At 27.4% G+C, this 25,511-nt stretch overlaps 1 protein-coding gene across 3 annotated transcripts; it reads left to right on the top strand.

Annotated features, from left to right (window-relative positions):
• The first annotated feature begins 50 nt into the window (after positions 1 to 50).
• HDAC11 (Histone deacetylase 11) lies at positions 51 to 24,223 on the top strand. 3 transcript variants are annotated; one of them, XM_067271720.1, is made up of 10 exons: positions 51 to 671; positions 2,522 to 2,664; positions 2,750 to 2,850; positions 2,933 to 3,049; positions 9,657 to 9,836; positions 9,918 to 10,014; positions 15,745 to 15,814; positions 16,391 to 16,499; positions 20,598 to 20,763; positions 21,281 to 24,223. In XM_067271720.1, the coding sequence occupies exons 1-9, from the start codon at positions 616 to 618 to the stop codon at positions 20,754 to 20,756; spliced, it is 1,032 nt and encodes a 343-aa protein (XP_067127821.1). In that variant the 5' UTR covers positions 51 to 615; the 3' UTR covers positions 20,757 to 20,763; positions 21,281 to 24,223. The 3 variants fall into 3 exon arrangements, with proteins under 3 accessions (XP_067127821.1, XP_067127822.1, XP_067127820.1); XM_067271721.1 differs by having other exon boundaries at positions 51 to 490; positions 20,598 to 24,223; XM_067271719.1 differs by having other exon boundaries at positions 20,598 to 24,223.
• The last annotated feature ends 1,288 nt before the right edge of the window (positions 24,224 to 25,511 follow it).

Here is a 25,511-nt window from a genome sequence, read left to right as displayed (position 1 = left end):
ATCATTATTTTTATTTTAAAGTAATAAAAGTGATTGCTTTAGAATCTAGAAATTCCGCAATACCATAAATACCCATCCCGGATACGCCCCTGATCATCGACCACCTCGACATTCTTTTTTCTTTCTTTAAATTTAAATAAGAATATCAAAAACTTAAACTCTTCCGTAAATGGAAGTATCTAAGCTACGCCATTCAACCAGCAATGTTAACCTTTAACACTTTTTGCCCCCCTCTTAGCCTCGATTACTTTTTCGACTCCACTGCCATCGCTGTTGCCATATTTAAAATCCGATGTTGTCTTTAGAATTTTTCGTCACGTTCATTTTCTAAAATTATCAGAAAAATTCAAACGAATGCAATGAAATATATAATTTGTTACGCACCAAATCATTGGTTTTTACAAAGTGTTCGATTTCATCCGATTGTTTTTCTTTTGTTTATATAATAATAGAATCTTGAAATGGACATGAGCAGTTCCGCTCAACACAGGTTGGTCGAGGTGATTCTTTTAAACAGTCGAGCTTTTAACTTTAGAATCTCTGTAATGAAATGCCATAATTTAATGGAACAAAATTAAGATTACGATTGTTTATTTGCTCTATATTAATTTAAAAATGGGAAGAGATATCTGTAGGAAATTTATAAAATTATATAAAAATAGCGAAGACAGGTAATGCATATTATGTTTCATAATTGATTTTATGTATTTCTTGTGTTGGCTGAATGTATTTAATTTCTCTTTGAAGAACTTAATTAAAATAAGCTCAGTCTTTGATGTTAATTAACATTCTGATATATTAATGTTAATATATTTAATGTTTAAGTAACCAAAAATATATCATGTATTAAAAAAATCTGCATATTAATATCAAGTAAATTTATATTCACAAATAATTTGGCATTATTATTTAATTCCTATAACAAAATAATATCTTGTTATAGGAAGTAGTTCAAATAAAGCAGATGATGTTTGTTGTTATAGTAAAGAATACAATTATTTTTTTATAGAATGGATGAAATATTTTATAATTTTTTTTTAAATTAGTTTTTAGTCAAATTATTTGTGAACAAAAAAAAGTTTGCTGGAGTTGATTTCTAAGGTGTGAATTTATTTTATGACATTCCCAGTTTCTGTATTTTGTTATAGTGTGAACATAAATTTAGTTTTTATTTATTTATAATATATTTTGATTTATTCAGAAATTCTAAAAATGGGTAAATTTTTAACCAAGAGAACAATATAAGAAAGCTATTTAATTCAAACAACTTAAATAAGTTGTTTGAATTAACAGATAAAATATACTGTAATTCTCTATTTTTAAATAATGAAAGAATGTGAAGTTGATATGAAATGATAATTAATATGCTGTCAATATTGTTTAAGTATGATTAAATAGGATATTTGTGCTACTTTATTTAATAATGTTTACATAGTTTATGCATATTACAAATATGTATAACAGAATTTTCAATTGTTTTATACTAAGGTGATCAACTTTTTTACAATAAAAAGGACACAAATAAATTAAAGGAAAAAATATTGTAAATAAAAGAAACATTTTATTCATTGCAACAATAATACACTATAATAATCTCTACTGCATGTGTATGTGCCATGTTGTGTTTCAGTAAGAAGTAAACAAAGATACTTGTCTGCAGCACACTCTCTCAAGGTTTCCTGTGCAGAGCACATGCATTTCATAATCGCATCTTGCTGCAACTGTACCAAGCCTTGATGAACCATCATGTCAAATACAAACACATCACATCACTTACATGCAATGAATTGGATCAGCATCAATCAAATATGGAGATTTACAGATTAATCTTCAAATATTAAAAAGGAGGACATGTAGAAGGATGCTTTTCGAGGAAGGACAGAACTTACAAAAGAAGGACTGTCCTCCCTAAAGGAGGACGATTGGTCACCTTATTTATACTAGAAATTATTTTAATCCAAAAGTATTTTGAAAGAATAAAATACTTATCATGAGATATAAGAACTTCTAATTTTAAATATTAAATTATATATTTACTTATTTAGTGTAATACAAAAACACTTAAACAATCCAAAGCAATGATTTATGCACAGAAAAAAATCTTAAAATATAAATATTTTCTTATTAAGTCTCTTGTATTAAGATATATAAATTTTCAGTACATATACTTATTTATTCAATATTTTATCTAAAAGATTTTTGTGTAGACCTACCTGTTTAATTAGTAAAATAAAATTAAGAGAAATTGAGAGACTGAAAATTCAGACATTTTTTTAATGAAATTATTCTCTTCATTAGTATGTATAATGTAAATTTAATTAAAAAATTGTGTCAACAAAATTTTTAATATTGTTAAACAAGAAAATATATTAAAAATTATTTTATACTTATTAGTTTTTAGTCTAAATAGTTAATTTATTTTAAATATATCATAGTATATCACTTAAATTTTTAAGAGTGATTCTTTTTTCTACAGCAGAAAAAGATTAATTTTTATAAAATTAATATTTTATTTTTACAGGTCTAAAGGAGTATATTTTGATATTCAACCTTCACAATTACCTGTGATCTATTCTCCAACATATAATATTGGATTTTTTGGCTTAGAAAAGCTTCATCCATTTGATTCTGGTAAATGGGGACGAATTTATCAATTTCTTAAAGGTTAGTTTTAAAGTTTTCTTAAGAAATTATTTAATTTTTAAGTAAACAAATGAAATTATATATATATATATATTCTTGAATTTAGATGGTAAAATGATTATTGAAGGACAAACAGTAGAACCTGAGGAAGCAACTGATGAAGAACTCATGGTAGTTCATTCACAAAGTTATCTAAATAAATTGAAAGTAAGAATTAAAACATATGTTTTGAAATTAAAAATATGTTTTAAAAAATCAAAAAATCTGAAAGAAATTTTCATTGTGTTAGTGGAGTGCTTATGTTGCAAGGATCACAGAAGTACCATGTGTAGCTCTCCTTCCTAATTCTATTGTCCAAAGACGTGTGCTGAAACCATTTAGAACCCAAACTGGTGGGTCAATATTGGTAAGATTTCATAAAATTAATTTTAATTGTATAATTTTGTCATTATTGTTTAAATAAAATTAACGTTTAAGAATAATTTTAAAATTATTTTTAATTAACACTTTCTGGTCTGCAACTCAGCATGGTCTGGTTTATTTATAGAATGTTGAAGTTTTATATTGAACCTAATTAATTTTTAATTATTTTAATTGCTTATAAAGTTGTAAGATGGTTTTGTTAGTCTCCAATTAAAATTAGATCATAACTTTTAGTTTTATGAATCCATTGGTAGATTGTAACCATGACTTTGCAGATAGAACATTTTCTGTTTTTAGAAAAGGTAAAGTCAGATAAACTTCAAATTTCATTTGCTTATGAAGATTACGAATGATAAAAGACAGTTTAAAAAATTTACTTGAAGATTCAGAATCAAAAATATATATTAAGTACTGATTTTGATTTCATTATCATCTATTTGATCTAAAGGTAAGATATATAATTTATATACATATAATATTAATTTTTAATCCTGTACAGATAACAAAATTCAATATTTTATCAGAGAATTAAATTTTATATATTAGATAAAATATTTTGATATTGATCCTCATAAGATTATAAATTCTTTTGACATCTGTTTATGTGTGATTTTTCCATCTTTGAACAATCAAAGTAAATCAAAGATAAAATATCTTTAATTTACTTTGAATGTATGTTTGTATTTTTTAAATCTTACTGTTCACTAAATTGTTAACTAATTTTAATCTTGCTCTTTCAATCTTAATATGTCTGGCTTTATATATTTACAAATTAACTTTTAGAACATGAAAAATATTTTTCTTTGTAAATTTGTATTCTCACATGCCTTTATATATGTACTGTATATATATATATATCTTAAGGTTAAAATTTTCAAAATATGAAATAAGATGAACTTATTACAATTCATGATTAAACCTATGGAATTTAATTTTTGGTTCACTTTCTTATATATGATAAAACAAATATACATTAAGAGAAATATATAAATTTAAGTATGATTAATAAATATGTAGATGATATTTGGTTAATTTATATTTCAAGTAAAAACACATGAATCCTTTACCAATACTTATTCTTTCATGTATATCTAAATATCAATTACTTAGAATCAATAATTGTTTGCATATTATTGCTGTTATTTTGCGTTAAAAAATGAGTAATATTAAAATAGTTTTCTTATGAAAGCACTTAAATTAATCAGCTAAATTTTCTGTTTTAATTATCTTATCTTACTTTCTATCATTTTCTATGATATGAAAGATACATATTTAATACAATGAAAGTAAGCAAACTGAAATGTTTTCTATTTCTATACTCTAATATTTCAATTAACTGAGAATAACTTGAGTAATTTTAATTAATGTACTGTACTAATCTCAAGGTTGTATAACAGTGAATCATGAAATACATAGTTTTGCTTTTTTCAAGTTTTCAGCATTTTTAGTTGTAAAATACTTCTGAGATTCTGTTATTATTTATTTAAAATTTTTAAAAAAGTTGGTCTAAGCATTTTAATTTACATAGCTTATTTATTCTTGATATAATTCATCATTAATTAATAAAATAGGACAGTAAGACATTCATTATATGTATATTTAAAGATAATGAATGTTTTACTGTTTAATAACTCATATTTTCTTTTCTCTCAAATAAAAATAAATAATTTATAGTATCCACTAATAATTCCAATTCATTTTTGTTTTGGAAAGTTTCATTTTTATTTATCTTTTTAGAATATAATTATCATTATTACTTTCCCTTATTTAATATTTTAATAACTTGTTTTTACTGTATTATATTTTTTAAATTTGGAATATTTGTTTTTATGTAGTTTATCTGCAATTATTATTGCATCTAAAACAATGGCAGCTGAAGTGTGGTATTTGTGACACATTAGCCTTTTTATGTGGCACAGCAATTTAATTTGCTAATTACTAAAATATTAGTTATTTTATAAATCATTTTTCAAATTTATTTTTCAACTTAAATGAAGAAAAAATTAATGTTAAATTACTTAAAAATTTTTTTGCTTTTCGAATGAAGAGTTTCATTTAATTAATTCTGATTTTATAAATGGATGCACTTTATTTGAAAACAATTAGTTTCCAACTATCACAAACTCCTGGTCTTGATTAAATTCATTAAAAAAATTTCTTACCAAGTACCTTTACCAGATTTGCAATTTCTTACTTTAAGAAAATTTATTTAAAATATGTGCTGTTTCAGATTGACAAAAAACTTAGTTCATACTTATATGTTAATGAATTTAATCAAAAAACAAATTATACAGGTGCTCCCTACTTACAAACTTTCAGACTTATGAACAATTTGGCTGTAAGTCTAAAATTTAAATTTCACGTGGATTCCAAAGTTCTCTTGTTGCTCATTGGATATTGTTAAGTCAGTCTTAAGCCAGTAATAAATAATAAATTTTTAATAAATAAATAATGTGTGTTTATTTCTATTTGTATCATCATTTTTCATTTTCCTGCAAATTCTGAAATGGCATTGCTGCTCATGAGATGGCATTGAAGTTTGTAACATTGGAATAACAGCATCTTTTGCAATTGTTTGCAATTTTTATAAACTTTTATGGTTAGTTCTTCCAAAAAGGCATCCAAAATGTTATAGTAAATCTAGCAGTGGAGATAGATACAAGAAGTGTTGTTCTATTAGAAACTAAACTGATGTTATAAAACTAAGTGTGTTAGGTGGAAAACACTCATTTGAAAGCCTGTTTCTAAGAGGTAGCAATTGGGTAAATGAACATAATGTATTCTGTTAAGTACATTTAAGGATCAAATACTAACAATAAGTGGTTATTCTTGTATACAAATGTACCTTCTTGGTTAGTTTTCAACGTACAATGAAACCTTGGGAACCTAACCTGTTTGTAAGTAGGGAAGCACCTATATAACTAGTTCACTGATTAATTGAAGGTTTGTAAAAATGTTATGCATCAAAATATATTTTGATGCTTCGACATCTAATTTGCAGCCAGATATTAAGAAAGCAAAACAAATACACAAATTCCATGTGAAATCCATTTGTTTACTTTAACATTGCTAGTTTAACAGTGGGTTTTTGTCAGATTGTTTGCATTGTTTTAAAGATAAAAATTATGATGCAAATAAAATAGAATTGTTATAAAACATGTTTCACATAAATATATACAGGTTCTTCTAAAAGAATGCTACTATTTTAAATTACTGTAATTGTGTTAATTATTATCTGAGAAGTATGAGATATACCCAATCGATAGAATAACTGTTTGAATTTCATCTACCATCTTCATTCAAATGTGTTGTTGTCTATTGCCTCTAGGAAATGCTATAAAGAAAAACAGCAACTTTGCAGCAGAGAAGGCATTTTGTGTTGTGCAGTTTGAAAAGTTGGAATCAGTTATCATTGTACAACATGAATTTTGCAGACAGTTTCAAAGTTATCCACCATGTAAGACAAACATTCTCTGATGATATCAACAGTTACAGGAGAAAAGATGCATTTGCAAGGGGAAATGTCCAGGACAACTCAAAATTTCAGAGGAAAATGAGAATAAAATTGAAAGCCAATGTTTCATTTTGTGTACCATTGATATCATAGTATCTCTCCAAAACTGGGAATATATAAACACAGAGCACAAAACATGTTTTAAACACAATGTATTCTATTTACATAGTCAATTGGAACATGTAAAAAAAGCATTCAATTTTTGTTTTAGCCATTTTGTTCTATATCGTCTTTACCTGATGTCTATTTTTATATAGAAGAAAACGTTAGTAAATTTTTTCTTTTCATAGTGCTGGTATTGGTTTGTGCTCTGTATTGATATCATAGTTGCCATTTTTGTTTATGGCACTTCCTAGAGGCAGTAAACACCAATATGTTTGAATGCAAATTGGAGATGAAACTCAGATAGTTACTCTATTGATTGGTGTATGTCACATATGTATCATGTAATAATTAACACAACTATAGAAATCTAAAATGCTAGCACTCTTTTTGGAATACCCTGTATTAATAACCAAAAATATATTGGGTTACTAGTAGATTAGGTTATTCATTTCTCTTAAACTAGTAATTCAGTTAATACTAATATATTTCTGAGTTATTAAACTTTAGAATAATGTGTTGCAATGCATTACAATATAATATTGATACATAATATGCATACAACAGTATTAAAATACACATTGAACAATTACTTCATTAGGAACACCATACAAGCACCATCTTGGAAGTGGTAAAGGATGTTCTGTAATTGCCATATCACAATTCTCTGCAGTCATGATGTGTTGACCTGTCAGTTGCATAGAAGGCGATACTTGCAAGTCATGGGCAAACAGGGTGACTTGAGCATAATTTGATGCAGACAGATCATTGGGGCCTGGAGGGTGGGTACCAGTATTTCCAAAACAGCTGCACTTGTTCTCATACCATGGTGTCCAAGGTGTACCATGACTGGATGGATCATGTACAGTACATACAAACATCTACCAAATCACACAGCAGCCTGCCATGTGTGATTGATCCTAGAGGTGAGCATCATGGGTATCTGAACAAAGACATGTCACAGTGGAACAGCTCACATGCCAATACAACAGTAGACAAGGCAGACATGTTTTGACAATGACCCAGTGACCCTTGTATCAATTGGTGTTCAATAGCTGTCGACCTGCAGGAGTGTCTCTTTTGACTATGTGTCATTGCAAAAAACACCTTGAATGTGTGAGTAAAAGGTGTCATTGGATCTTGGACATGTGGAAGAAGGTCATCTGGAGTGACGAGTCCTGTTTCATGCTGAACCGTGCTGATGGCCAGGTTTGAATCTGACATAAACAACATGAGCTGCATTCCCAATTGTGGAATATTGGGATGATGGCCTGTGGAACTGTGGATTATGGGATGATGACCAAGACCTAAGGTATTGGACATCATCCTACAATCCTTTGGTTGGCAAATGGCTGGAAGAACATGACAATAAATTCCAAACACTGCTTCACCCCTAAATGCACCAGACTGCAACCTATTGAACATGTTTGGGATATACTGGAACATGTGGTAAGATTGTCATCCACTCTTCTGAAAAATGTGCACTAACTGACAAACTGCTTGAGCAGGCATGGATCTAATTAAGAATAGAGGATGTTTGGTATCTGGAAAGTCCATGCCTCAGCATTTGCAAGCCAGAAAGGCAGACTAACCATTATTAGGCAAGTGTTCCTAATGAAGTGATTGTTCAGTGTATGTGCACAATACAATAATTTTACAAACTTTATTTACTGCAATCTAAATTTAAAATAAAAATTAGATACAGGAAGGTAATTGTTTACTTACAACTATGCTTAAAAACTAATTAATAATATCTGCTCAAAAGTACAGTAGTTGAAAAAAATGCATCTTGGAAAAATTTTATGACTTTTGTTGAAGAAAACTAATTCACAGCCTCAAGATGATGATTAATTAATGACAATTGATAAGATTGCTTAGACATTCTACTGAAGTGAACTCACTCAGCAATATGTAAATCAGAAAAAAACCAAACACCTTAAGTTGCTGAGAAAAAATTTAATAAATAACGTAGCAAATGTTTTCAGCCAAACCTGTTGGCCATCATCAGGCTAAACATAGGGATTAGATTAAGGGAACACAAGTACAACAACATCAGCAAAAGATCTAACACCACAATTCTATCTCAGATGGCGCAGGTTGAAGGCTCAGTAGTCAAATGGGGCGAAGCAGGCATTATTAAACCTGTACATTCACCGACTTTAGCGTTTAGCACCGAGAAAATTGAAATATTTAAGAGCAGATTGCATAATACCTGCATTAATGCCAGGGATGCTGAAGGGTTGCCTGCAGCCTGGAAGTATTTAATTAAAAGATTTGAGAGCTCTTAATTTAATGCCTTGATTTTGTTATCATTGCATATCTTGCATTTATTAGAATTTCATACAATTTATTAATAAATGCATATCTTGCATTTATTAGAATTTCATGTAATTTATTATTATGTAATGGCTTAATATTTATTTATTTAACCTATACATATTTTTTATATTTCTTTGTTATTTATTATTATTTTTTTACGTTATTATATGTATATTTCATCCGTTATTTTATTTGTATTTAAATTTTTGTTCCATTTTGTTTGCATTCGAATATGTTTAGCCTGATGATGGCCAACAGGTTTGGCTGAAAACATTTGCTACGTTATTTATTAAATTTTTTCTCAGCAACTTAAGGTGTTTGGTTTTGTCTGATTAGACATTCTACATTGCTAAGCAATTATATAATTTTCTCTGAAACATTAATTAAAATTTGACATTTTACAAATAAAATTATATATAATTTTATTTGTAAATAAGGCCACTTTGATATTAAGAAAACTTACTTTATTTACAAATGAATATTTAAAATTTGTATTTTAGTATTTATTTTATTTAAATATTTGAATATTATATGTGAAATGGGAATGTTTTTCAAATAAATCTTATAACAAGTTTATTAAATTGAGACTAGAAAGTGTTAATATATATTAAAACATTTTCTTTAATTATTTTCACAATTTAAAAACCTTAACTAGGCTGGAAAACTAGCTGTTGAACGTGGATGGGCAATAAATATTGGAGGAGGATTCCATCATTGCTATGCTACTAATGGAGGTGGATTCTGTGCTTATGCTGATATTACTCTTACAATTAAATTTTTATTTCATAATTTAAATGTTAAATCAGCAATGATTGTGGATTTAGATGCTCATCAGGTAACCATATTAAGATGATATTTCACATAATTAAATTAAAATTTGAATTTTAAGATGTGCTAAAAATAAAATTAATTGTAGGGAAATGGCCATGAACGAGATTTTATGAATGACCGTCAAGTTTACATTTTGGATGTTTATAATAGAAATATATATCCAGGTGACAAATATGCTAAAGGTTAGTTAATTACATTATATTAAGAAAAATCCTTGTAATGATATTCAAGTACAGTAGACCCCCCTATAATATGGTAGATACATTCCTTGTTATATGAATCCGTGTTGTACGAGTCCCTTAAATATATGAGCCAATCACAGCCCGGCACGTGTGAAGTTTAGGGGCTACGGCTGTTTGAAAGGTTTTCTTCCATAAAATTAATCAGTTCTAGAATAATTTGACTCAACATTTTCAAATCACGTATAATTTTTTGGGAATAATCTATATAAATTATGCTATAAACAAAAAATTGTTGGATTACTTACCAAGTGTGCACCGTTCGAAGACTCCATTGCCTAAGATTGTTTTTGTCGCAGAGCGACTCATCGAACAGCGGATGCGTTTCCTGATAAGTTATTCTTTCTGCGAAGAATTTGCTGAACTTTGGAGACATCATTAATAGAAATATAATTTTTATGGCCGTTGAATAATACTGTAAATGTTGTTTTCACAAGAACTGTATAAAAATTTATCAATACTTTCCTGCCTAAACTCTCTGTATATATGCATGGTACTGGACGGTGGCAAGTAGTTTGGCTGTTAGTCCATTATTGGTCCAGATTTGACCAATCTTATTGCAACACAAGTTGGCGATGACGTTTTACTGTGTTATATGAGTCTCTTTTAGCATGTTATATGAAACCAATCGCAATTTTTTCGCCGTGTTATAGGAAACCGTGTTATATGAACCCGTGTTATAGGGGGGGTCTACTGTAATTTTAAATTGTGAAAAACAGTAGTGTGCATGCATTAAAATTTCGCTATGCTAGAAAAACTGAATTTTCAAATAATGAATATTCTTATTAAAACAAAAATATTTTTTAATACTAACTAATCTTTTAAACGTTTTACAACAATTACTCATATTTATTTCAGCAATCGATTTACAACAGAATTAGTAAAAAAAATAATGAAAATTTTTATACTTATATGTACAGGGCTGGCCTTAAGCCAATTGGACTGATTGCTCCCAGTTGGGCTCTGTACTAGAGTGTAATCTACTCTCAGCTTGTCAAGTACACACAACAACACAAAGTAAAAAAGGGCTTTGGATATAATATGTTGGCAAATATCCCCAAAAGCGGTGATGAAGCTGCCCAATGGAGTGGCGATTGTACCCGACATTTGATTATAGTAAAACAGGGATTAAAACACGAGTGAAAGAAAATAAAACTGCCCAATCACATATTTTTTTGGCTGTTTATAGATTTTTAGACCTACTTAGGCCTGACTTGACTAATAGATTGGCCACATGTGGCCTTCTATCACAAAGGCCACAGGCTGCACTGGTATAAAGGAAAACTTGTTAACCCATTGCGATGACTTAGATTTGGTGAACTTTCTCAACTACTCATTAGGCCTATATTTAGTATCATGTATTTAAATTTTAGAAAAGAGGTCAGGAATAGGGCCTCAGTTTCCTCAAGTTTACTCCACATTGTTAAAAAATGTTTTCTTTGACATGGTGACTAACCAAATTTTATAGAGGTCGTCAGATATACATTTGTTTCCATCACAGTGTCCAAGTTTCCTACCATTGAGTGTAAACACAGTTGATTGGATCTTATAGAGCTTGGTGATCTTACTACAAGCTGATTAATTTTATGTCAAGGATCCATAAATGAGGCAAGTTTCAGTGACCAGGATATAAACCATATATCTAAAATATAAAGTCACTGATTTTTGAAAGATTACTGTAAAGAGCAGTACAAAATTAATATTTTTAATAAAATCATTTCATGGTCACTAGTATTGTGACTATGTATTTTTCAGAGGTGATATACAAATTTTCAATTTATTATATAAATGTCTACCAGGACATATCGTATTATTAGGACTTATTGTACTGGTGTTCGGTTTCTGCAAATTGAGGAAAACTTATTCAGAAAAACAATCTTTATTGTTCACCTAGTGTTTCACCTGTTCACACTATGTTTGTGTTTCATACCTTGAGGTTCCTCGTAAGGATGGTTACAATAACAAAGTGCTAAAACAAGATTTATAAATTACAACAACAATATTCTAAAAATTTATATAAATATTGATGTAATTAACCACAAAAAAACTAAGTCATTTTAATTGTAGATATTATTGTTGAAAAAATTTTTTAGAATATTATTGTTGTAATTTTATAAACCTTGTTTTAGCACCTCATTGATGTAAATCTGCTGAGGAGAGACCTTAAGGTCCAAAACACAAACAGTGTGTACAGGTGAAATACTAGGTGAACAATAAAGATTGTTTTTCTGAATAAGTTTTCCTCAATTTGCAGAAACCGAACACCAGTACAATAAGTCCTAATAATACGATATGTTAAGTAAAAATTAATTACAAAACTCATGGTCGGCGTTATTACATTTAATAATATAAAAAATATAATACGACATCACAAAGTTAAAACTTTGTTTCTTGTCCTTTCTTTTCGCCGTTTTACACCATCAGCAGTCCTCAAGTCCTCACAGTCCCTCGGAGACGACCTTTCTTTTGAGGCTACTGCCTCCGTGAGAAAATGCAGAGTAGGTAAAAGTGTCCTCTGGTGTTGTTGCCACAATAAAAATATTACATTTTAAGTAAAAATTAATTACAAAAAACATGGCCGGCATTATTACATTTAATAATATAAAAAATATAATACGACATCACAAAGTTAAAACTTTGTTTCTTGTCCTTTCTTTTCGCCGTTTAACTTTGTTTTAAACTAAAGTTTTAACTTTGTGATGTCGTATTATATTTTTTATATTATTAAATGTAATAACGCCGGCCATGTTTTTTGTAATTAATTTTTACTTAAAATGTAATATTTTTATTGTGGCGACAACACCAGAGGACACTTTTACCTACTCTGCATTTTCTCACGGAGGCAGTAGCCTCAAAAGAAAGGTCGTCTCCAAGGGACTGTGAGGACTTGAGGACTGCTGATGGTGTAAAAACGGCGAAAAGAAAGGACAAGAAACAAAGTTTTAACTTTGTGATGTCGTATTATATTTTTTATATTATTAAATACGATATGTCTTAGTAGACATTTATATAATAAATTGTATATAATAAGGACACAAAGGCTTATGAATTAATATACAAATTTTACTTGTTACTTATAAGCTTACATGTATTCAATTTTATATTAAAATGTAGCTTACATCTGTTTGGTCTATTAACTCACATGCATTTTTTAAGTGCATGCTTTGATTACTTTCATATCTGGGGCCCACAAAAATTGTTCCCAATTGAGCTCCTGTACCTCCAAAGGCCGGCCCTGCATATATCTTTTTGTTTTATTTAATTTTAATGTTACTATTTAGATATTATCTAAATTATATAATAGCTACTTCATGTAATTGATTTTATTTTTTAATGTGTATACAGTGGAACCTTCCTTAACAAGCACCTTGCATAATGAGCAAAACAAATTGTAAAAATTTGACTTGCTTAACAAGTGACGTTTTGCATAATGAGTGACAAGGAGAGGGGAAGTCCTGGATTGTGCGCATGGTCCATCAGTCTGTGTTTAGCACTCATTCCGCTAGCATCTTAATGTAGCTTGTGATCACGTATTTTTCCCAAACTTGTGTTCGCACATATTACATATAAACATCAACAACCACAGCCCATTATATAATAAACACACCAAACGATATGCCAAATTCATTGATAACAATAATATTAATAGCGATAAAATTATTATTATTATGCATTTAAAATAATAATATTTTGAGAAATCCTGGAAGTCGGCGTAAGATCATTCCATTTGGAAAACGGCGGGCCAACGCTTTACAGTCATTTTAATTACAATTATCATGTCAAAATCAAGCGGAAACTGTTTTGTATTTTAGCTGATACAGTACGCCAAGTTTCTTATCACCACCGGTAACGAATTTTAATCATTAACTATTAAAATAAAAATTTAATAACTCAGGAATGAAGCCTCAGTAAGTGGCAGTGTCCGCTTAAAACACATCACCGAAAAGATTTTGAAGTATATATCTCATATTAATGGCACTGATGACGATGATATGAATATCAGTATTACTAAAATAATTCTTATTTTATTTAATTTATTTAAAATATTCCATGAAATCCGGTAAGGCAGCATCCAATCATACGATTCGAATGAGACGATTTAGAATCTTTATACATATATAAAACATCCGAATGGAAAATGTTTTAAATTTTAAATAATTAACTATTCCGAGTAATTTCTATCTACATTAACGAATCTTAATATTTATGTTACTATTTAGTAATACTGTTACAGAAAAATAAAATAATCGGCGATTATCCGAATCCAGTCTCGGAAAGTAGCGATCGCTGTTTTAATCTCGTGAGAGAGAATGATTTTAATTCTAATAATGGTAAAATTGTTCGCATTTATACTCAATAGACAATTTCAATTATATTTATTGAGAAAAAAAATTATGATAAACAGGCCAAACGATATGCCAAATTCATGGGCTATGTAAAGGCTATAATTAAATATTAGAAATTAATTAATTTGACTAGAGATAGGCATTATGCTGCCATCTTGTATTAAATTTAATGACCATTTTCAAATTAAAGTTTAGAAATGTCTAAATTAAAAATTAATTATTTATAATTATTAAATTTAATACAAGATGGAAGCATAATGCCTACCTCTAGTCAAATTAATTAATTTCTAATATTTAATTGTAGCCTTTACATAGCCCATGAATTTGGCATATCATTTGGCTTGTTTATCAGACATATCTGTTTTTTTGTTTTTTTTTTTTTCTTTCTTTCTTTCTGCAATTTGAATTTGCATTTCAGGTTGGTTCATTCTGTGCTAGAAGAAAAGATGATGATGATTCACGCTCCTTAACAATGTATATTGCATAATTTTCTTTGAATAAACATTATACATATAATATTTGAGTATTTTTTTCGGCATGGAACACATTATTGTATTTTACATTAATTTATACGAGAAAAATTGTTTTGCTTAACAAGTGTTTTGCATTATGAGTGAGTAAGATTCTGGAATGAATTATGCTCGTTAAGCAAGGTTCCATTGCATATACATACACACAGTAGTGTGTCAATTATCTGAAATATTTAGCTTAGAATACTTTCAGATACAGCACTCCTCACTGAGGTACTCAGACACTCGGATACAGCACTCACTAACGACTGAGTTCCATTCCTATGACTATGTTATTAAGTCAATTGGTTGATAAATGAGGCTCTTATTTATTCTTGAGAAAGAAATAATGTAAAGAAAACTTCAACTTGATAACTTTTCTCTAATTTCCATAAGTTACATAACATAAAAATACCATTCAGTAAGAATTATAAAAGTACCAAAAGATTTAAAGTTTGTTCATATAAAAAGTCATTTATATTAATATTTTAGATATCAAATCCTTTAAAGTGTGGTAATGGTTCCAGGTTATTAGTGTCATGATGAGAGTTATCAGCAGGGTTATCAGGAGCTGTAGAAAGCCTGAGTAAGGGAGATAACTGTGAGGAAATGGAAGTATTTGTTGGGATAGGAGTCCTGGGTGTAACTTTTGAAAAGAATTTGTTATGGATTTTTTAAACTTTGTATAAATAACAATTTGAATAAAAAGTGATGAGATATATGTTAGAGAAACATTTTCACAACGATGTTTTTTTAAAATGTATTATTAAATTATTAGTCATTATTTTAAAAGATCAATAATATATATAAACTTTCAGAAGCAATTACAAGAAAAGTAGAACTAAGACCAATGACAGAAGATACAGAATATTTAGAAAAAATTTCAATGTAAATATAATTTATATTATTTTTAAATCTAATTTGTAATTTAATATCTGTATTAAGCTTCTACATTCTTATTAATAATACTTTTATTATTTATTCATCTGAAATGTGATTTTTTTTTTCTTTTAAACCAATAAATTTAATTTCAATTATTTGGAATTTTATATAATGGATATTAATAATAGTTCAGATTTCTAATTATATTTTTAATATTTTCTTAAATATAAAATAATTTTGATTTTAAGTTAGATTCTAACTTTTTGCAAAAAACTGAATTATTAAAGATTGATCAAATTGCAAATATTCATATAAGATTAATTATGTAAATTTGATTATTCATTATAATTTTAATTTGCTCACAATTAATTAGTTATAAAATGTATTTAAATGCTTGTTCCACAAATTTCTAGTTTCTAGTTTTTCGTCATTCAATTATTAAACTTTCTCTTAATTTTATAATCATACAAAAATGATGATGATAAATGGTTATGATAAATTTGAAATACACAAATTTTGTTCTCATCTTAGAAGAAAAATAAATTTAAATTTAAAAAATTTTTTTAAATATTTTTTTTGTAGACATTTAGAAGGTGCTCTGAATGAATTTACTCCAGATATTATTATTTACAATGCTGGTACAGATATTTTAGAAGGTGATCCTTTAGGTGGATTATCTGTTTCAGCTAAGGTATGTAAATTACTTTATTTTTATAAATAAATATATATTAAAACTTAAAAAGTTTTTAAGCATTCCATATCATTATATATTTGTTTTTTCAGTAATTTACTGTAAAACATGATAAAAACTTTTATTATTAATAAGCAATTTAATTTTTGGATTATTTCTTAAAAACTGAAGCAATGAAGTAAAGAATAATCAAGTTAAAAGAAACTTTACTATTATAACTTTACATAGATAAAGATAGCTTACTATGTCTACACAAGTAAAAAATTGAGTTTTTTCTAATCTATGAAAAACAATATCATCTGTACTCAGCCCAAAACTCAGCATTAGACAAATATTACATAATATACTGTATATTATGCCGCACCTGATATGTACAATGCTGGTATCTATAGTTATTTTTTTTTTTTTTATATATATCAGTTATCAAAAAATTTTATAAAATTGTTTATACTGTATTTACTCACATATAAGATGAGGTTTTTATTCATTTTTCACTGCTTCTAAAACATAGGTCATCCTATACACACATGCGAAGGATTCTTTGCATTTTTGCAATAATTTTTTGTGAATCATGTATATGCATTTTTTACTGGATGCTCACCCTCTGGTGTTTAAAAACAAAAGTATTTTATCTGGGTCATTCGTTTGAATCCTTCTTGTGTATTGTCAGGAGTAAAGATGACAGGAAAAGCAAAGCTTTTGAATTGAATTCCAAAATCATACGGAAGCCTGATGTAAGTTTTAATCCATTCCCATGTGAAAACAGCTGATTATTTGGAAATCAGAATTCAGAGAAACTCATAAGTGTAATTGATGGAGAGTGGATTTGACTGTTAATAATTGGCAAAAAAGGTTTCTGATTGTCCACTTTTACATGAAGAAATTATGTTGTCGATTTTACAAGATTTTTCCTTAAAGTTTAAAATACCAGTAATTTCTGCAGGTCAATGTGTGCCTTTATGTGCATTTGACATTTTATTTGTGATTAAACGAAATAAAATTAGAATTGTATTAATAAATCTAATTTTCTTTATTTTGATCTTTAAAGTCACACCCCGTCCTATATGCAAGATCATCTTATAAGCGAGTAAATACAGTGTATAGCAAATACGAATGTTTAATAGGAATTATATCACAAATCAAAGTCTTCCAGCAATCATATTTTTTTTAAAGCATTGAAACAATAATTGATTTCTGAGGTTTACAAGTTAGAGACTGATACATTTATATATAGTACATAAAAAGTTATATTTTTTGTAAATGAAAGTGCTGTATGAGTTCTATAGATTGCCAATAGATGATAAGTTTGGTAACAGATTTGTCAGATTTTGTCTTAAAATGCTTTCAATATAGAAAATTAGTTATACAGAGTTATTCAAAAAATGGAGTAGATTTTGGATTTTTATTTCAACCTGTAAGGGGTGGAAACACATTCTGCATGTTGTTGGACAGAGGAAGGTTTAAAGTTTAAAAAGCCTGTCTAGAGTTCTATTCAATGCCAAACAGCACTGCTGTTTCTTTTTTATAGGAAAATGGCAACATCACAGGTGAAGTCATTTTGTGTGCTGCAGTTTGGAAAGTGTTGAAGGGCAACATGAATTTTGCCATTGGTTCAACAAACAGCCATCTCATCATAAGCAAATTTACAGGTGGCATAAGAAATTTTTCAAAGATAGTTGCATATGCGAACAGATAAGCATTGGTCATCCTCATGTCATGAAAATGCTGAATATATTAGAGGTGCATTCAAATAGAACCATAGGAAATACCTAACATGGGCAAGCATTGAACTTGGAATTCCTCAATGATATGGCATGTTCTTAAAAACTGTTCTCCATATGAAGCCATACAAGTTGCATTTACTGCATGCGTTATATTCTGACAACCATAACAGAAGGTTAAAATTTTGCATTGCAATTCTGCAGGATATGGAAGAGGAGAAATTTTCCAAACAACTAATTTTTTTGGATGAATCAATGTTTCATTTCTCTGGTAGGTTAATTGCTACAAGTTGCTAGAATTTGGGGGAGTGAAAATCCTTGTGTAGTTGTCAAACATGAAAGAAACTTGCTGAAGCTGAATGTCATTTCTGTAAGCAAACTTTATGGACCATTCTTTTTTGCCATGCAAACTATGCATTTTTATATCTGGACATGCTACAAAACTGGTTGTTTCCCTAACTTCAAAAAGATTCAAATGACATCATTTTCTGCCAATATAGTGCCCTGCCTCACTTCTACTTGGAAGCCCATCATTATCTGAACATCATCATTCCAGGTCAATGGATTGGGAGAGGTGGAAACAAGATCTTGTTCATTGTCTATGGCCTCCCAGGTCACCAGACCTTATTCCCTGCAATTTTTATCTGTGGGGATACATAAGAGAAAAGGTGTTTGTCCCATCTCTACTTGCTACTCTTCAAGATCTGAGACATTGAATTGTTGAAGTTGTGAACTAAATAACTAGTGACCAGTTGATTCGTTTATGGCAAGAAATGGATGACTACCATTTTGATGTTTGTTGCACAACACTTGGTACTCATGTTGAATGTATACAACAATGAATTTTCCTTCATCCAATGATGTGCAGGATGTTTCCATTCCTTACAGTTTGTTTAAAATAAAAATTAAACTCTGATCCATCTTTTAGAATAATTCTTTATGTTTTTAATATCAGAAGAATAACAACAGAAATATAATAAATAGGGTATTTTGTCTATATTGTAAACTATTTAAAATTATTGGCATTTTTATAATGCCGTTAGATTATAATAGTAGTTTTATTTATCTTTGCTGCTGTACTATTAAAGCTAAAAAATAGGACAAGAAAATGTGTGTATGGTGGGTTCTCCATAATCTCAATGACAATGTGAAATATATCATCTTCTGCTTTGTTGACAAGGCAGAAGGTGATGTCTTTCTTCCCAAATTGTAGGCATGCCACTATGACCCTGAATTGAATTGTCAGTCCATTGAGTACAAACATAATGGCTTGCCACAACTCAAAAAATTTAAAGTTGTTCCCTTAGCAAGAAAAATCTTGATGGCTGTCTTTTGGGACTGTGATGGTGTCATTCATCTTGAATGCTTAGAATGTGGCAGTACTGTCAACTCATTTGAGGGTGTCAACATGTCAATGTTAACACCCTCAAGAAATTGCAATGATATATCATCCACCAAGACAGTGCTTGCTCTACACACAAGTAAGGACATACATGACATTGGAGAGCTCCTGTTCAAGAATGTTTACACTCACCCACTCTGCAGCCCAGACCTTGCACATTTTTCCTGTTCTCCAACTTAAGGAACATCTCAAGGGCAATCATTTCTCATTAGATGTAGATGTCATAACAGACGTGTCAGTAGTGCTGTGAGAAAACTTCAAACTTTTATATGGACAGTTTTGCACAACTTTTCTAATGTTGGTGTATGTGTCAGGCTTCAGGTGGAATGTGTGTGGAAATGTGAAGACATCATTTGGTAGAAGGCATTTCAAACTTTCAGTTGACACCTAAATTTTGTAGGTATGTGAAGTAACAAAGAAGTTATGTCTGTGGAGGCATTACTATTTAATATATCTGCTCATAAATATTTTTGTTATTCAATTTACAGTTGCATTAACAACTATAAACATTATATATAGAAAGTTTTTTAAAAAATTATTATGTAAAATATTGTAAAATTTAATGATATATCCCAAAATGACATAATTTCCCTAGCAGAGGCAGATAATTATGGATTGATCTTATAAATCGAACTGTAAATAGCACAGATTTAACTTAATTACTAATATTTTTTATATATTAATTTTTAAAATATTTTATAATTATTTTTCATTAAATTTATTTATATTTACTTAATTTATTTTATCTACTATTTTTTATTATTGCTTCTCTGTTTATCTACGTCATGTATGTAAGAGATGATGGGATGATATCTTTTTAAAATATTTTTTCTTTGAAGGCATGTCAAAAAATATAAATGCATTTGAAAATAAACTAGTAATGGAGTTCAGATACAATATTCATTTGTAAAAAATATTTCAAATTTAAAAATAAAATTATACGTGTGTAATCATATTGCATTAATTTATTTTCAGGGCATCATAGCAAGGGATGAAATTGTCTTCCAGAAAGCTAGAGAGAGAAAAATTCCAATAGTGATGTTAACTAGTGGAGGATATCAGCGTGTAACAGCTCGAATCATTGCTAATTCAATTTTGAATTTATTCCAAAAAGGATATTTAAAGGACAATTAAAATTAATGTAAATATGAAATAACTAACAGTAGTTATTAGTAATCCTAATCAGTACAAAAGAAACTTCCATTATTTACTATTATTTTTAATAAAAAAAATTTTAAAATTTGAAACTAAGATAATCAATTATTCAAAGTAATTTACATTTTTTAAATGTCCTATTGAAATTTCTGAAATTTTTGTATATGAATGCATCAGTAGTTATTTGGAATTTATAAATGAGCAGTTTTTCTTATTTAGTATAATATAAATGAAGGGTTTAAAAATTAAAAAGATGCATTTGAAAGATATGAATGAAAGAATTAGATATATAGTGAGATAATGAAATCTAATAATATGATAAAGAATAAGTCATTTGGATGTTTTTTTTTTTAATTATAAATATATGTTACATAAAATGTATAGTTTTATAGTTTAAAATTTTGTTGTGAAATGTAAATAATCTTTCTAATTTGCATGTTATATATTTTAAATTAGTTGAAAATATCATAAAAGATGCATTTGTTATTTTTTATGATTTTTAGGATTGAAATTAGAAATCTTACAAGGTTTATTTAAATACATTTAAGTATTTCAATTTCGTGTCCATATGACATAAGTGCCTCTATAAGAATGATTATAAAACGTTAATTTATATATTAATCAAAAATAGTTCTTATATTATTTATGCTAATTTTTAAAATTGTTACATTTTCAAAAATATTTTTACTGAAATTAACAGTTTTATTATTATTATTATTATTAATTTATTTCTGTTATAGCTATATGAATTTAAGTTTCAATTTAGAAGAGCTTGTTAATACAAGAAAGGCTACATATAAAATTTTCTAACATATATCAAATTAAAATTTAATATTATATAAAGTTTGTTTATATATAAATGTTGTTAATTAAATATATTTATAATTTACACTTTAATCATCTATTTTTATAAGAATAAATAAATTCAATATAATGTGTGTACTAATGTTTAAAATGTGGAGTTCATATCTACAGAATTTAGTGTATTGTTCATGGTGCTTAAAACATTTTGAAAATATATAAATATTAATTCATCTCTTATTTATGAAAACTGACTTCTTGAATAATTGTGATGTAATAAACATCCTGCCAATCTAGAAGTCAAAATTTCTATTTATACTCTATATTCTTATATTTAAAAATTGATTCTGCATTAATCATAGTTTGTACTGTATAAACAATATTGTAAGCTAGTAAATCGTCCTTTATTTTTCATAAGTTTTGCAAAAGGCAAAATAAGGTGCCAAAGATTAAAATGGAATAATTAGACTGCTGAAATATGTTGATTGATATTACATTTTTATAAAATATTTTATTTTAATATAAATCTATTTCAAATAATAAACTTCTTTTTCTGTTTTCCACATCACTCAAATTATTAAATTCCAAATAAACAAATCATGAATAAAATAAACTAAACTTGTCATTACAATTATATATTTACACAATTTTCAAAATCTATATTTTTAAAAACATGCCATAAAATGTTTTATCTTAAAACATTTAAGGTACAGATGAAAATATATTTTTAAATATTAGAAACATTATTTTTGCCTGTATCTTAAAATTTTGCAAACTTTGTTAGATTTTTCAAATACGTAATGTTGAGCAGCAGACATCTAAATATTGTAAGAAGCACAGCTTTATTTTTTATATCTTAAACTTGAAATAATACAAGTTTTTATAATTATTAATTAAAAATTATTATAATAAAATTATTTTATTTATTGTTTCACATATTTAACTTTACTAAATCTTAAATATATATATATAATAGATTTGAAGTATCTACAACATAAATTATTTCTTTTTTTAAATGTTTATAAAATATTAATATATGTAATTAAAATTCTCAATATTATAACTAAATTTTTATTGTTAACCTTTCAGTGATTTAATTTTTTCATATCCTAAAATTGTTTTAAAAATATAAATAATAATTAAGCACTTAAAAATTTCTAACAATGTTTTTATATAAACTCATGTTTATCGATTATTTAAATATTTTGTAGGTGCATTCTCTCTGTAGGTTTATGAAATAAACTTTAAAGGTTACGAAAGAGTAATATAATCAAGATAAGTGGTTCTCAACCTCTGTGCCCTGATACACAGGTGTTCTGCAAACTTGCCCTGATTGTTCTATAAAAAAAATTTTTTTTAAGCTTTTATTGCTGATTTCTTTCAATGTACTATAACACATTAATTGTAGACAATTTCATGTTTTAGTAAACATCGAATTTATTGAATTGTATAAAATACCCATACTAGTTTATTAGTCTATTGCTTCATTGTTTCATGAGAATAGTAAACATGGGATTGCTTATTAATTTTGAATATATTGATGCCAATGTTCTGCATAATAAAAAGTATATAAATGGTATTCCACAGCCTCAGGTTGAGAACCACTTATCGAGATATATGTTTATTGAAATTTATCAAACATAATTGATGTAACTAAAAGAGGTTATGCAATAGAAATATAAAAGCAGTATGTGATATGTATAAAAATGAATGTTTGGCCAAATATATTTCAACTATTTTAGCTTGTTAAATTTGTGCAATAGTAAAAGTTGTATGATAGAGGTGAACAACATCAATAAGAAAATACTATTGCTAGAATGCACATTTGTTATATATTAAAACTAAAACTAAAGTAATTTAAGTTTAATATGCAGTTAAATTTTATTATTGTTTCAGAAAGTTATAATTAATTAATTTGCCTCAATTAAATTTAATCTGAGACAATAGAGTTTATTTTATTATATAAATAGTCAAAATTTTATTAGAAAAGAATGTCTTGAATTTAAAACTGTAATACAATTGAATAAGAATTCTCTTACAATTACTCTGGTTCCAAAACTTTAAAATCAAATCAAAATAGATAATCATATACTCAAGCCCAAAATAATTTATCAAATACTGCAGTTTTAAATTCAGCAAAAATTATTTTTTATAAATTAGTTAAAAATATTGTAACTATATATATTCTTCTATCATATAAATATATTTCCCATACATATATATGTATGTATTAATACACTATATTAAATATTGTTATATAGTAACTTGTTATATATTAGAATTTTGTCATAAATAATGCTCAAAGTGAGCTCATGAAATGGTATGCCATAATGGCAATTGTTAAATTTAATAAATATTTTCTGTTCAGAATAATGTTTCTCTATCAGAATTACATGTAAAATTATTGTAAGATTTTTCAATATTTTAAAAACTATAGAATCCCAATTATCTTACTTAACATTAGAACTTAAATTTTAATTTATTTGCATTGTAGATTTAATAATTAATTGCTCTTATATAATAATAATAATGTAAGCTGGAACTTCTTCAGTATAAGAAGACACTAGATACACCTTACACACTTTTAATAGAGAATCTCTAACTTTCTGTTAACCTGATGAAGGCTTATCAATCAAGCTGAAAACATCTGCTGGATAAGTGTCTGCTCATATGTAAATAAATTTAGTTTATTCAAGTTTTTTTTATATATATATGTAACTATTATATATTATAGTTATATATATAGTTATTTTAAAGTTTGTAATAATCAATGTATAATGAGTATAGTTACAATAAGGAAATTATTAAGCTAGTTCAACAGTAGATAATTGGGATTTTAGCATAAATATATGTATTCTGAATTATAAAATTTTGTTATTTTAACTCATTTATAAAATAAAAATATGTATACTTCTCAATAATTCTTCCATCTTATAAATAAAATTAATAAAGTTTACTTTGTTTTTTGTTGTGATTTCAATAATCTTTTCTTTACACATTTCGTTACTTAGTAAATAATTTATATTTTGTTTTTAATTTAGAAACAAAATATAAAATGACATTTTTTAAAAATAAACAAAATGATGATAAAATTTTTTAAATGCAAGAATTTACACTTTTATTTGAATAGATGCATTCTTCTATTCCTCTTGCCTCTGAACAGAGGAATAGAAGAATGGGGGATTTCTTTCAAATCTCTTCATATTTAAAGACGGCCTGTTAACTTCGCCAAAAAAAATTAGCATTTCTTCAACCTTATCCACTTTTCAAACTGTATTGGTTACTTTATTTCATTTGTAGATTAAACACATTCATAATATACATCTACAAAATCAAAACTTTAGTTATTTGTAAAAAATAAGGAGGGAAAATGGAAAAATATCTCTTTGAAGATTATTATTCTATATATATCGTTGTTTTGAATTATTTTCACCATTAAAAATATATGTGTATATATATATATATATATATATATATACACATACAGTATGTATATTTTTAAATATTTGAAATGTAATATTTGTTTTAAAACTCAGAACTATTATTAAAATATAAAAATATTGTTACAAAATATTGATTTTTACATAATTACATCAACATGAATTTCATATTTAAGGGAAAAGTTTCTAAATTTTGTTTGGATGTGGGCATGTAAAATGTATATTGAGTTAAATATTTTTTTATATGTAAATTTTTAACATAGCCAAATACAGGGTGATCACAATTTAAGTTTTACTTTGAACCCCTTATAAAATGAAAACTAAAATGTCTCCGAACCCGGAAATATAAAGGTATGGGTAGTGTTGCCATCTTTTCAAAATTACTGACCCGGACCCAAGGTCCTAGAAACGCTTCTCATTGGGTGCGTTCTTTAATAGCGGTCGTTCCGCGTCGCCGCTACTACGGGAGTGCGCTGCTGTTTGTAGGCATTTA

This window comes from Centruroides vittatus, unplaced genomic scaffold (assembly GCF_030686945.1).
Source record: "Centruroides vittatus isolate TY-2023 unplaced genomic scaffold, ASM3068694v2 contig_400, whole genome shotgun sequence".
NCBI classification, from domain to species: Eukaryota; Metazoa; Arthropoda; class Arachnida; order Scorpiones; family Buthidae; genus Centruroides; species Centruroides vittatus.
The sequence above is the reverse complement of the archived record's forward strand: the minus strand, read 5'-3'. Positions and strand labels throughout refer to the sequence as shown.